At 43.8% G+C, this 14,312-nt stretch overlaps 1 protein-coding gene across 1 annotated transcript; it reads right to left on the bottom strand.

Annotated features, from left to right (window-relative positions):
- Positions 1-277: 277 nt before the first annotated feature.
- Positions 278-759, bottom strand: LOC147616337 (uncharacterized). Its single transcript, XM_086777150.1, has 2 exons — positions 496-759; positions 278-403 (listed from the first exon to the last, which is right to left on the bottom strand). The coding sequence occupies exons 1-2, from the start codon at positions 757-759 to the stop codon at positions 278-280; spliced, it is 390 nt and encodes a 129-aa protein (XP_086633276.1).
- Positions 760-14,312: the final 13,553 nt, after the last annotated feature.

Below are 14,312 nucleotides of genomic sequence, written 5' to 3'. Positions count from 1 at the left end.
GCACATATACCGATGAATATACCGGTGTATATACCGGAGAATATACCGACGCTGTACCAGAAATTTTTTTTTGGACATAATAGTGTTGCCTGGCTGCCTGCAATGAACAGGATCAACAACAGCAAACAGACAGCACCATTCTGTCTAAAATAGAGCACAAAAACAATCGTGCTTGTTTTTTTATTTTCCAGATCGATAAACAAGAAATTAAATTAAACATTAATACTCAAGAATCTTTTGATCATATACCATTAGTTTGAAGGTGATGCATCTTACATCATAGTAATGCCTCCCAATTGACGGTCTCTCCTTCTTCTTCAAGCATCTCAAATAAGGCCACAAGGCCATGTTTGTGAGCGTACTTCTCCTCTCGCCTACTTGGTGGGCGATTCATGGCCAACTCCTACACAAACGATTAACAATTATAACTTTTAGAAATCAACATTTAACCCACATACATATATTTACATAAATAAAATTGCTACAAATACTTACGAATTCATGGCGCATGGTTTCGTAACCACCACTCCCAAGATGAGAAGCCCCTACTGTTTGGAGTCTTGCCCTTGCCGCCTCTCTTTGTTGTTGAAACCTCTCTGGTGTCTCTGTGAGCTCCTGAGCAATGGCTGCCCACTCCCTGTCATCTAGCCAAACAGGTTTCTCTTTCCCCTCTCTAAATGCATCCCTCGCCTCTGACCTACGATGCCCCATCAAAATGCGAGCTGAATACTGTATCCACTCATTAGAGACGACATTCATAGGGTCAGATGGCTGAAACTCTTGCTTTATCTTTGTATTTATATAATTTTTCTTTCCCTTATCTTGCTGATCCCATTTAGTCATGACAGAGTCGTGAAACTGTATAGTGCACAATTGTCGAATGCGTGTCTTCATTGCCTTCCCTGCACTATTCATTATTGGTGCCCCATCCCTAATTGTGTATATCTTGCTGTTGTCATGGTCATGTGCACCCCAGGGAGTGGAAGGTGACCCTATGGGTGTGCTATCAACAGATGAGAGCGAAGGACGACGCTCACGTGGTGGTGGTGTCACAGCATCTGTGGCACTACCACCACAACAACCTCCCCCTGAAGACCTACTACGTGAGCGATGTCTATGTGAAGACGTGGTAGATCGAGCTGTAAGAGGAGTGGAAGGCTGTGTGGTATGAGGTGTGGGAGCTGCTGTCGTACCCACGGGTGTGGGAACTAGCGTCGGGAAGCCAGATGGTGAGGCAGATGTCCCTGCTCCAGAACCCCAATAACTGTGAGCCATGGCTCTCTACTCTGGAGTCATGGACGAAAGAAAACCATATAACTGCTGGGGACTCATGCCCTGCAGTGTAGGATTAAATGAGAAATCAGGACTGTAGTCGTAGGGCGGTGAGTCATCACCCATGGCCTGTTGGACAAAAAACCATATGACAAACTTGTGCGAAATGAAAATTACACGGTAAACAATGAAAGAACCATATGACAAACATTAACAATGATAAACAACAATGGTAAAACTATATCAACTTGCACCTACAGTAGTGATTATGACGGCAAACATTAACAATGGTAAACAATGAAAGGACCTTCAATGTCATAAAATCATTACAAATATGTCATAACTATTTGCATAATCATTAAGATACATCATTTTAAAAATCATTATCTATTCTATCATCCTCATTAAGATCAGTAGCCCCAAAGAGATCTATGTCTATGTACATTTCAGCATCCTCATCATTAAAAGTCCCTTGATGAAGGATATCCTCATCATCTATGTCTTCTTCCTCAACATGTTTTTCAGCTTCATTGGTTTGCACCTCTTCATTTGGATCTTGCTCTAGTTGCTCCTTTTCATTTGCTTGCTCCTCTTCATTTGCTTGCTCCTCTTCATTGTTGATATCGGCTTGTTCTTGCTGCTCTCCACCACCCTGTGCATCCACATCACCCTGTTGTAGCTCAAATTCTTCAAAAATTTGCTTACTGCAGGGGACGACTTGAACCACAAATAGCCAGCGTGGATCTTTTGGATCCGCTTTAAAGACAACCTGCTCACAATGCTCTGGGCGTACAAAAGTATCTTGCTGATCGGTCCATACCTTTGTGGAGTCCACTTGGATGAGGCCACTCTTGTCTCTACGTACAGTTGCATGTGACCCATTCGTGATTACCTTGAACCACTTCACATCAAAGATAAACAACTCAAAACTTCTGAAGCCAACCTTTAATACATCTTGAATGGTTCCAAAGTAATCAAGCATTCCAGTAATTGTGTTATCATCACTTGCACTTGCACTTGCACGACTTTCTTGAACAAACTGTGCTGTGACACCACAATCAAAGGTTGCTCTTCTTTGGTCTATTCGTTCTACTCGAAAATGACGTCCATGTGACCAAAACGCCCCATATTTGTGATACTACAAATAGCACATAAAGATTGTTGATGGAGAAACAAACACTGAGACATGTAGAGAAAAAAAGAGAGACATGTAGAACTTAAACACTTACATGCCAATCGCATCCTTTTGTAAGCTCCTCCTCCTCCTCCTCTGTTTACAGTAGGTGTAATCTCCAAAAAAATTCCTTACTTGAATAGTTCAGTGACACTTGTATTAGACCATCCAAAAATTGACTGCAAATTTAGCATCGTAAGAGATGCACGCAGTACAGATATGTTGGTACCATTGTATAATGGAAGGCGTGCAAGTTTACGCATGGCCTCTTCCTCTGGTTCATAATTTGACCGTTGAGAATGTCATGGTTGATGATCTTCATGTTCATGATCCTCGAAGAGAGCTTCTTGTTGCTCGATGAAGGCATCCAACATTTCTTCCATTGGACCTTCTTCCATTTCCTGACCTTCTTCCATTCCCTCGGGTGCTGTTAATTGAGCTCCATCTGTCACTCCCTCCTGCGATATCCTCATCCTTTGTTGGGGACGAGAATTCACAGGCGCAATTGTAACGTACCCATCTTCACTAATAAAGAAATGTCCATGTAATTATGAGTTTTTATGATATAAATATCAATAATTTTATTATTTGAGTCATTTCCACTTAGAATCTTCAAATTCTGAGCCCAAATTTGGAATCTGCGTGCGATTTTACCCTAATATAGGATTTTACAGCATCCAAAACGGACACCGGATCAAGCCTATACGCTAATTTCAATCATTTTAGTTATAAAACGGCGACCTTTAAACCTTAATAAATGCACGACCGCACGTCCGATTGATGAACGGTCTGAACCCCTGCGACCAGGAGAACCTCCCGGACAAAAAAAAATTTCGCCCCCCGGGGCGGTCCGGCACGCAAATCGAGGCGGGCGCCCCAAATTTGGATACCCCGGCCCAAAATTTGGTCCGTACACACTTACTAGGGCACCCGTACAATGGCCGCCCAAGAACCAAAGGACGGCCGCCCACTGTTTGGTCCACGCATACCCTTGGGCGGACACCCAGACCGGATAAGGTACATGCGTACCACTCCTTTCCCAGACAACCGACACCGTACCTTTCCCGTAGACCCATGCAGGCCACTAATCCATAACCTTTGAAGGTACACCGTCCTTTCGTCCCTGCTTTGCGCAGCGCCCGCACCCTCACCCCTCAGCTATATAAACCCCCGGGGTGCTCCTCAGCCGGCACGCACTTCTGTGTAGCGTATGCCCTGTTGTGCCGCCGTCCGTACCGCCGTAGCGTACTTGCTGCAAGTACAGCCGCCCTTGCAGCCACCCCTCTCACACCCCCTCATTTGGCTCTTTTCAGATAAGCCAATTTTCCTCCATCCTCCTCTTGCCATGGACCAGTGTCCTTAACTCTTCTCCCCCCCCCCCCCCCCCGTGTGAATAGACTTACAGAGAGGCTTGCAGCAACCCCTCCCAGCCTTCTCCACGTTTTTGCCTTTGGCCTTAAGGACATCTCACAATTCCCCCCCCCCCCATTTGCGTAGACTTTAGTAAGGGATTTTTGGCTCAAGCGAGGGTTCGTGCGCCATTTTCTTTTGCTCATACGGTGAGCAAACGAGCTCGGAATTCAGATCCGACTGAAGCGTTTCGATCGCAGCAGCGAGCTCTACAAGGCGACGCCTAAGATGGCCTCATCTTGGAGACGGCAAAATATTGCCTCAAGAGGCGCACGTAACAATGAGATGGGGGAAGATGCGCCCAACGCGGCTCCAGTCCGCCCTTTTCAAGCCCCTCAAGGAAACGGTGGCCAGGTTAGCTTGGTTAATTTTCAAAAGAAGAGATTTTTTCTTAAATTAGTATTAATGAATGGTGTCTTTTCCTCTTAAAATGACGACATAAAAATTATATGAAATTATGAATTATGTGATGTTGTTTTCGATAAATTGCGTTGAAATTGCTATCTTCATGAATTGTGAATGCTATACTTAGAAAATTGCACTGAAGTTGTTATCTTTGGAATTCAAGATTTTTTTTTGGCTTCAACGCTAACTCCGTTCCGTGCTTGTGTAGCCAGGCGGCGTCGTTAGCAAAGCCCGGTAATGGTCCAAGGTATCCCTCATACCTTTGGAAGAATAAGGATCGCCGATTGAGGCGAGAGATTATGAGGCTGCCTAGTTCTGAGGGCCAAGGCTAGTGCGGTAAATAAGCCCACCCTAGTGTGCAGACATCCCTCTGAGGGGTGGGAGGATCGAGCGATGGAGCCTGAGAGGGCGACAGGCCGGCTTGAGTCCTCGCCAGCGGCCGACGATGAGGTGTATGGTCCCGTAGGGTTTTGCCCAGCATGTAGAGGCTGGAAGGCCGAATTCTAGATCATCGACAGAATAAGAATAAGAGAGCCAGATTGGCTTGTATGGAAATGGATTCATGTATAAATTTTTTATATAATTGCATCTTGTCTTTGGTATGATTGTATTGTGTAAAAAGGCTGTTATAACGAACCTTGTGAAGAAGGGCCCTAATTAAGGAATATGCTTATTTATGTCAAACAGTGTGGTAGTATTAATTAGAAAACAAATTGATGCGTGAGTAGGGTGGAAAGTGGGAGGATGGAATGCCCTGACGGCACCATCCTACGGATGGGTGGACCCGATTAGTCGGGTAGCTTTCCAATAGATTAAGTGAAAGCCCTACGTTAGATAGTTAGGTTCTTGGGCAACTCTATTCTAGAAAACTAGGTCAGCGGCTGTGCCTTGCATAAGATGAGGAAAAAAGCGTTGTCTCTAGACATCAAGTCTAGTAGTTGCCCAATTTTTGATCAATTGCCCTATGGGTGATTTGATGTTTAGGAAATCACGCTCCCCCTGCGGGATAGAGCTAGGTCATACCTATGAATCGTATCCTTGAATCTCTACAGGGTCAAGGTGTCGATGAATAGGAAATTTTTCCCAAGATAAGACTTAGCGGACTATCTTAAGTGTTTCTCTCATTTTTCAAGGGAGGAACCTTACAATTGGTATCAGAGCAAGTTTGGCTCCTAGGAATTGCTGTTTAAGGACTGTTTTGTAATAAATGTTTTACCTAACATAATTAGTAAAGACATCCTACTAAAACAAATAAATTAAAATGATGTTTGAATGATTGTAGGAAGAGGAAGATGCCTACTCCAAATTTCTAGTTTTCCAATGCATCTTCGAGACTGCTAGTCACTCCTCGAATTTCGAGTTCCGCGACACCATGGTGCAGATATTAGAGAAGATATCCCTCCCTCATTTCTCTCGCATTCAGAGAGGATGGGGTAGAGATTTCTGGAGTCATGGGCCGAGATACTTCATCATCCGAGCAGATCAGATTGGGAACCTCACCACCGACCTTAAGCGGATTCGTTGGATTGAGAAGCTGAAGATGGTCCGCTTATTTTGGTTCGTCGGTACCCCCAGGGACGACACCTCGGTGACTATAGATGGGGTTCGCATACCTCAAGATCGTTGGGTGTATGACAAAGTGATGCAGGTCTTACCTGCTGATAGAGTAGCAGTGTTGGGACCCACCCCAATCCAGAGTTTACCACCCTTACCATCAGTTTTTAGAGTCTTAGAAACTACAGCGGAACCCCCATATTTCACATATGTGGACCGCTCTACCCTTATGTCACAGTGAAGCCTAGGAATTTCCCTCGATGTCAAATAAGACTAATTGTATTAGTCTCAGATCTTTGTAATAAAACTTGTTCTTGTAAATATTTGGAAATAAAATAATTTCAATGGTTTTGCTCTCCAAAAATTAAGCGTTGTGCAAATATGAATCTTGTAATCTTAAAAATTGTTTTTACGATGATGGCCAGGATGACCACCCTCCACTTCCCAATGCGCTTTATACCGATACCCAGGAGAAGAAGCTCCTGCTCAAGCAAATGCAACCTCCCTCGTTTAAAGAAGAAGGTTCAAAGGTTGAGAAGAATGCTGAAGTCTGGATTGAGGCGATGGACGATTATTTCTCTGCTGCCGGTACTGGAGTAGCAAATCAGTCTATGCTCGCACGGTTTCGCCTCACTGGAGATGCTAAACTCTGGTGGAAACAGTGGTGCCGTGACAAGGAAGTCACCGAGCATTCTCAAACGTGGGAAGACATCAAGCAGGCAGTGAAGGAAAGATATCTTCCTCCATCCCATGAATCCATAAAGATGAATGAGTTCTTTAGTCTTAGACAGTGCAGCTTAACTTTTGAGGACTACTATTCCAAATTCATTACCCTTCGGAAGTATGCCCCAGCTATGACTACTTCCCAGCAAGTGGCTCGTTTCTGCCAAGGGCTAAATGAACCCCTAGATTCCCGCCTTGAAGCAATGAGACCAACCACTTTACAGGATGCTCTCATACGAGCAAAGCCCCTTGTGAAAGAGATGAAGGCTAACAAACCGAAGAATCAAAAGAGATCTTACCCTGAGGCAAACCTTAGAGATCAACCCTACAAGAAACCTCAACAGAATTTCCCCTACTACAACAGAGGGCGACAAGGCAACTCTTTTGCCCCCCGCTCGTATGCTGCTTCTTCCAGAGAAGGCCCTCTGTGTTTTGAGTGCAATGAGCCGGGACACTTTAGAGCCAACTGTCCCAAGATGGCAACATCATTCCCCCAAGGTAACAGAGGAAATCAAGGCCGTGGAACCCCTACCCACCAAGGTGCAAGAGGCAGTGGTCGTGCCAGAGGCCGCGGAGGAACAGTTGCTAGAACTGCCTGTGTTATAAGTGAAGAACCAACCTTGGAAGAGGCTGAAGAAGAGCGCGCCACCGTCCATGCGGCGGTAGAACACCAAGGTCTGAATAAACAATTTGGTGTAATCCAAACCCCCGCCACTCATCACGGTAAGCCATTTCAGCTTTTGATTGATTGTGGCAGTACCCATTCATTCCTTTCTCCTAGGTGCTTGCAAAAATTAAACTTGAGTCAAAAATCAGCTAGAAAAATGATTGTAGAGTTAGCCAGTGGGAAAGAAGTAATATCTCGCCACTCTATAGGAAACCTTGATTTTGAGCTGGGTAATGAGCAAACTCATGGCCACTTTAGAGTCTTGCCACTAGGAATTTATGATGGAATCCTTGGGATGGATTGGTTATTTGCAAACAAAGCTAGCATTCATTGTAACCAGGGGAGTATCACTTTTGAAAATGAGCATGGCCAAGTAATATCTGTTCAGGGAATCACAGGAAAACCTAAGTCTAGGGTAGTCAAGGCAAAACATCTTCTCAAGGGAACACGTAAGGGTCAGCAAGTTTTCTTAGTCAAACTCAACAAAGTCATTAAACCTAGTATGGAGACAGAACCCTCTTGGCTCCAAGAATTCTCTGACATCTTCCCTGACGAGCTTACAGGGTTACCGCCTCCTCGAGAAGTCGACCATGAAATCGAGGTGATCCCTGGAGCTCAACCCGTCTCAAAAACTCCCTATAAAATGTCCCTTCCTGAAGCCATTGAACTTAAGGAGCAACTTTCCCAACTCATTGAACAAGGATTTGTACACCCCAGTAGCTCTCCTTGGGGAGCACCTGTTCTTTTCCAAAAGAAGAAGGACGGGACTCTCCGCCTCTGCATAGATTATCGAGGGCTCAATCAAGTCACTGTCAAGAATAAGTATCCTATCCCTCGCATCGATGAACTTCTTGACAGGCTTCATGGGGCCAAAGTCTTCTCAAAAATAGATTTGAGGTCTGGTTACTATCAGATCAAAGTCAAGGAAGCAGATATACCCAAAACAGCCTTCAATACCCGTTATGGCCACTATGAGTTTACTGTAATGTCATTCGGGTTAACCAATGCTCCTGCAACCTTCAACCGCCTAATGCAAGATATATTCCGTCCTTACCTGGATGAATTTGTGCTTGTTTTCTTTGATGACATCTTAATCTACTCCAAATCAATGGAAGAGCATGAGGAGCATGTGCGTAGAGTTCTGCAATTGCTACGCAGACACAAACTCTATGCCAAGAAGAGCAAATGTACCTTCTTTACTCATCAAATTGAGTATCTTGGATTCATCGTCTCCAAAGATGGCATCTCAGTAGACCCCGCCAAGGTCAAGGATATTCTAGAATGGCCACCCCCTAAATCAGTTCGTGAAGTTCGTGGATTCTTGGGAATCACGGGTTGGTATAGGATTTTTATCAAAGATTATGCCTTGGTAGCTGCACCCTTGACAGATCTTCTTAAGAAGGATTGCAAAATAGTGTGGCTGCCAATCCATCAAAACAGCTTGGATCAGCTGAAAGTCATTATTACTTCTGCCCCAGTCTTAAAGCTTCCTGATTTCTCCAAGGAATTTGAAGTGGTTACCGATGCTAGTAGTCTAGCACTTGGTGGTGTCTTAGGCCAAGAAGGAAGACCAGTCGCTTATACTTCCCGCAAGCTGAAGCAATATGAAGCAAACTATGCCACCCATGATTTGGAACTCTTAGCAATTGTTCATTGCCTCAAATTATGGAGACATTATCTCTTGGGAGGCAAATTCCAGCTTGTAACTGACCACAAAAGTCTAAAGTGGATCTTCACCCAGCCTAACCTCAACATGCGGCAAAGGAGATGGATTGAAATTCTACAAGAATATGATTTCGACATCAAATTCCGTCCTGGGAAAGATAATGTGGTAGCAGATGCACTTAGCCGCAAATCTTTCTTGAATGCAGTTTCAATGCCAAATAATCCCATACTAGTCAAGGTGGAAGAAGTCTCATCTCATGACCCAGATTATCAAAGGATGATAAAGTTAGTAGAAGAAGGGGGACACTCAGAGAAAGAGAAGAATCTAATCAAGGGATACTCCACTCATGAAGGAAGCCTCTACTTCAATCACAGGCTATGTATCCCTAAGGACCCTGCTTTAAAGAAACTAATCCTCCATGAAGCTCATGATAGCCTTCCTGCAGGACACCCAGGTTATGCAAAAACATTAAATGCGGTAAGAAGGAGCTTTCATTGGGCAGGCTTGAAAAATGATGTGCTTCGGTACTTGAAACAATGTCTCTCATGCCAAAGGATCAAGGCTGAAAGAGTCAAGATGCCTGGAAAGCTTCAACCCTTAGATATTCCCCAAATGAAGTGGGAGTGCATTAGTATGGATTTTGTCACAAGTCTCCCCACTGTTCAAGGAGGATATGACTCCATTCTAGTAGTAGTGGACTTACTTACCAAAGTAGCTCACCTTATACCAGCAAAGAAGACCTTCAAAGCTTCTGATGTTGCTTGTATATTCATCAAGGAAGTCTTCAAACTTCATGGTCTCCCAAAAAGGATAGTAAGTGATCGGGATTCTGATTTCACTTCAAAATTCTGGCAGTCTTTATTTCAAGCTCTGGGGACTCAACTTTGCTTTAGCACAGCTTATCACCCAGAGACCGATGGCCAGACTGAAAGAGTCAATCAAGTAATTGAAGACATTCTCAGAGCATACTGTGGACGGGAACCCAGAAGGTGGATTCAATACCTTCCTCTGGTAGAATTTGCCTACAATGCGTCTTATCATCAAAGCATAGGAATGTCACCATTCAAAGCACTCTATGGGCAAGAATGCTTGTCTCCTCTAAATTTCTCTGATCCGACCATAAGAGTTGAGGCATCCAAGAAAATGCTCGAAGAGATGGAGGAACAAACCAAAGCTATCCAAAAGGATATTAAAGCTGCCCAAGATCGACAAAAGCATTATGCTGACAACAAGAGGTCTGAAAGGATCTTCAAGGAAGGAGACAAAGTTCTTCTACGAGTGCGCCCCAAACGAAGTTCTCTATCACTTGGGAAATATAAGAAGCTCAGCCCTAGGTATTGTGGTCCTTATACAGTTATCAAGTGTCTAGGTAAAAGTGCCTATAAACTCCAACTCCCAGCCCATATCAAAGTCCATAATGTATTTCATGTAAGTTTGTTAAAGCCATATGTCCCCAGTCTCGATCATATTCTTGATGATGAACAAGTTGTAATCCCTACTCAAGGAGTCCTTGAATTACAGCCCAATAGCATCATAGATTCTAGGGAAAGGCAACTCCGAAATAGAACTCTTGTAGAACATCTAGTTCAGTGGAAAGATTACCCTGAAGAGGATGCAACTTGGGAAGATGAAGCTACACTCTTAAAGGATTATCCCCAATTCATGACGAGATGAGGACATCTCGATTTCTTTAAGGGGGGAAGGATGTAACGTACCCATCTTCACTAATAAAGAAATGTCCATGTAATTATGAGTTTTTATGATATAAATATCAATAATTTTACTATTTGAGTCATTTCCACTTAGAATCTTCAAATTTTGAGCCCAAATTTGGAATCTGCGCGCAATTTTACCCTAATATAGGATTTTACAGCATCCAAAACGGACACCGGATCAAGCCTATACGCTAATTTCAATCATTTTAGTTATAAAACGGCGACCTTTAAACCTTAATAAATGCACGACCGCACGTCCGATTGATGAACGGTCTGAACCCCTGCAACCAGGAGAACCTCCCGGACAAAAAAAAAATTTCGCCCCCCGGGGCGGTTCGGCACGCAAATCGAGGCGGGCGTCCCAAATTTGGGTACCCCGCCCCAAAATTTGATCCGTACACACTTACTAGGGCACCCGTACAATGGCCGCCCAAGAACCAAAGGACGGCCGCCCACTGTTTGGTCCACGCGTACCCTTGGGCGGACACCCAGACCGGATAAGGTACATGCGTACCACTCCTTTCCCAGACAACCGACATCGTACCTTTCCCGTAGACCCATGCAGGCCACTGATCCATAACCTTTGAAGGTACACCGTCCTTTCGTCCCTGCTTTGCGCAGCGCCCGCACCCTCACCCCTCAGCTATATAAACCCCCGGGGTGCTCCTCAGCCGGCACGCACTTCTGTGTACCGTATGCCCTGTTGTGCCGCCGTCCGTACCGCCGTAGCGTACTTGCTGCAAGTACAGCCGCCCTTGCAGCCACCCCTCTCACACCCCCTCATTTGGCTCTTTTCAGATAAGCCAATTTTCCTCCATCCTCCTCTTGCCATGGACCAGTGTCCTTAACTCTTCCCCCCCCCCTCCCCCCCCGTGTGAATAGACTTACAGAGAGGCTTGCAGCAACCCCTCCCAGCCCTCTCCACGTTTTTGCCTTTGGCCTTAAGGACATCTCACAATTCCCCCCCCATTTGCGTAGACTTTAGTAAGGGATTTTTGGCTCAAGCGAGGGTTCGTGCGTCATTTTCTTTTGCTCATACGGTGAGCAAACGAGCTCGGAATTCAGATCCGAGTGAAGCGTTTCGATCGCAGCAGCGAGCTCTACAAGGCGACGCCTAAGATGGCCTCATCCCAGAGACGGCAAAATATTGCCTCAAGAGGCGCACATAATAATGAGATGGGGGAAGATGCGCCCAACGCGGCTCCAGTACGCCCTTTTCAAGCCCCTCAAGGAAACGGTGGCCAGGTTAGCTTGGTTAATTTTCAAAAGAAGAGATTTTTTCTTAAATTAGTATTAATGAATGGTGTCTTTTCCTCTTAAAATGACGACATAAAAATTATATGAAATTATGAATTATGTGATGTTGTTTTCGATAAATTGCGTTGAAATTGCTATCTTCATGAATTGTGAATGCTATACTTAGAAAATTGCACTGAAGTTGTTATCTTTGGAATTCAAGATTTTTTTTTGGCTTCAACGCTAACTCCGTTCCGTGCTTGTGTAGCCGGGCGGCGTCGTTAGCAAAGCCCGGTAATGGTCCAAGGTATCCCTCATACCTTTGGAAGAATAAGGATCGTCGATTGAGGCGAGAGATTATGAGGCTGCCTAGTTCTGAGGGCCCAGGCTAGTGCGGTAAATAAGCCCACCCTAGTGTGCAGACATCCCTCTGAGGGGCGGGAGGATCGAGCGATGGAGCCTGAGAGGGCGACAGGCCGGCTTGAGTCCTCGCCAGTGGTCGACGATGAGGTGTATGGTCCCGTAGGGTTTTGCCCAGCATGTAGAGGCTGGAAGGCCGAATTCTAGATCATCGACAGAATAAGAATAAGAGAGCCGGATTGGCTTGTATGGAAATGGATTCATGTATAAATTTTTTATATAATTGCATCTTGTCTTTGGTATGATTGTATTGTGTAAAAAGGCTGTTATAACGAACCTTGTGAAGAAGGGCCCTAATTAAGGAATATGCTTATTTATGTCAAACAGTGTGGTAGTATTAATTAGAAAACAAATTGATGCGTGAGTAGGGTGGAAAGTGGGAGGATGGAATGCCCTGACGGCACCATCCATCCTACGGATGGGTGGACCCGATTAGTCGGGTAGCTTTCCAATAGATTAAGTGAAAGCCCTACGTTAGATAGTTAGGTTCTTGGGCAACTCTATTCTAGAAAACTAGGTCAGCGGCTGTGCCTTGCATAAGATGAGGAAAAAAGCGTTGTCTCTAGACATCAAGTCTAGTAGTTGCCCAATTTTTGATCAATTGCCCTATGGGTGATTTGATGTTTAGGAAATCACGCTCCCCCTGCGGGATAGAGCTAGGTCATACCTATGAATCGTATCCTTGAATCTCTACAGGGTCAAGGTGTCGATGAATAGGAAATTTTTCCCAAGATAAGACTTAGCGGACTATCTTAAGTGTTTCTCCCATTTTTAAAGGGAGGAACCTTACAACAATGTTATCAAGATGCGGCTGCACACTTGCTTGGTTGTACAATTGAAACCGTAAATTTTGCAAGCGCTCCATTGGAAATATGCCAGCGTCATGAACATGCTGGTTGCAAATCCTTCGTTTTGAAAAGATTTGGTACTTACATCGCATGCATGGACACGCTATTCTCTCTTCAAGATTGGGAGGCTCTATCTAGCAGGATAACATGTATATGTAGCTCATTAAATACAAATCATTATGCATTACACAAAGCATTATGTAAACCATAAAACAGGGCTTCTTTTCCCCAGCTGTGAGGGAGATTTTAAAAATAACATTTAAAGCGTCAAACGGGCTTCTTTTCCCCAGCCGTTGAGGGAGACTTTAAAAATATTAAAAAAAGTATCAAACGGGCTTCTTTTCCCCAGCCGCCGTTGAGGGAGATTTTAAAAATAACTTATATATTAGCTTATCTTCTCTCCATACAAAATTAAGAAGGTAATTAGAATAAGGATGGAGAGAGAAGCTATCTCTATTCATAAATAGCTATTTATAAAGGCCTTATGCAAAAATCTATATGCATAGATTCTGTAAATAGAGCCTACACATTGAGCTCTATGCATAGAAGCCTACACCTAAAGCTGAACGCATAGAGCCTTATGCATAAAGCCTATGCATAATGATCTATACATAAGCTTATGTGTAATGCTCTATACGTAAGTCTTATGCAAGCTTTATGAGTAAGGTTTATGCAATCGTATGCATAGTAAGACTTGCAAGCCTTAAGTATAAGCTTGCATAAGAAGACTGCAAGACTTATGCATAAGCTCTATGCATAAGTCTTATGCATAAGCTGTATGCATAAGTCTTATGCATAAGCTCTATGCAAGACTTATGCATAAGCTCTATGCATAAGCTCTATGCATAAGCCATATGCATAAGTCTTATGCATAAGCTCTATGCTATAAGCCTTATGCACTATGCTAACCCTTAATCCCATCACCCAATGGTGTAATAAACATGATCTTGTCTTACATGGATAAGAGATCTTACCTTGATAACATATATAAACTCTATGAATAAAGAGAATGCCTTATGCATAGAAAAACAGAGCATAAGAAATATATGTTATATGTATAAGAGAGTATAAACATTCAAAAAGCTTATGCTCTCCATCCATGCAAGACACTCTACATCAAAAAAAGCTTTATGCATAAAAACATAACGCATGTGAAGCCTTATGCATAAAGCTCATCCATAAGATTTATACATAAAACATTATGTATTAAGCTTTATGCATA

This window comes from Cibotium barometz, chromosome 38 (genome assembly GCF_041138505.1).
Source record: "Cibotium barometz isolate CiBa-2024 chromosome 38, ASM4113850v1, whole genome shotgun sequence".
In the NCBI taxonomy this organism is placed as follows: domain Eukaryota; kingdom Viridiplantae; phylum Streptophyta; class Polypodiopsida; order Cyatheales; family Cibotiaceae; genus Cibotium; species Cibotium barometz.
Note: the sequence above shows the minus strand (reverse complement) of the source record. Positions and strands in the feature narration are given on the sequence as shown.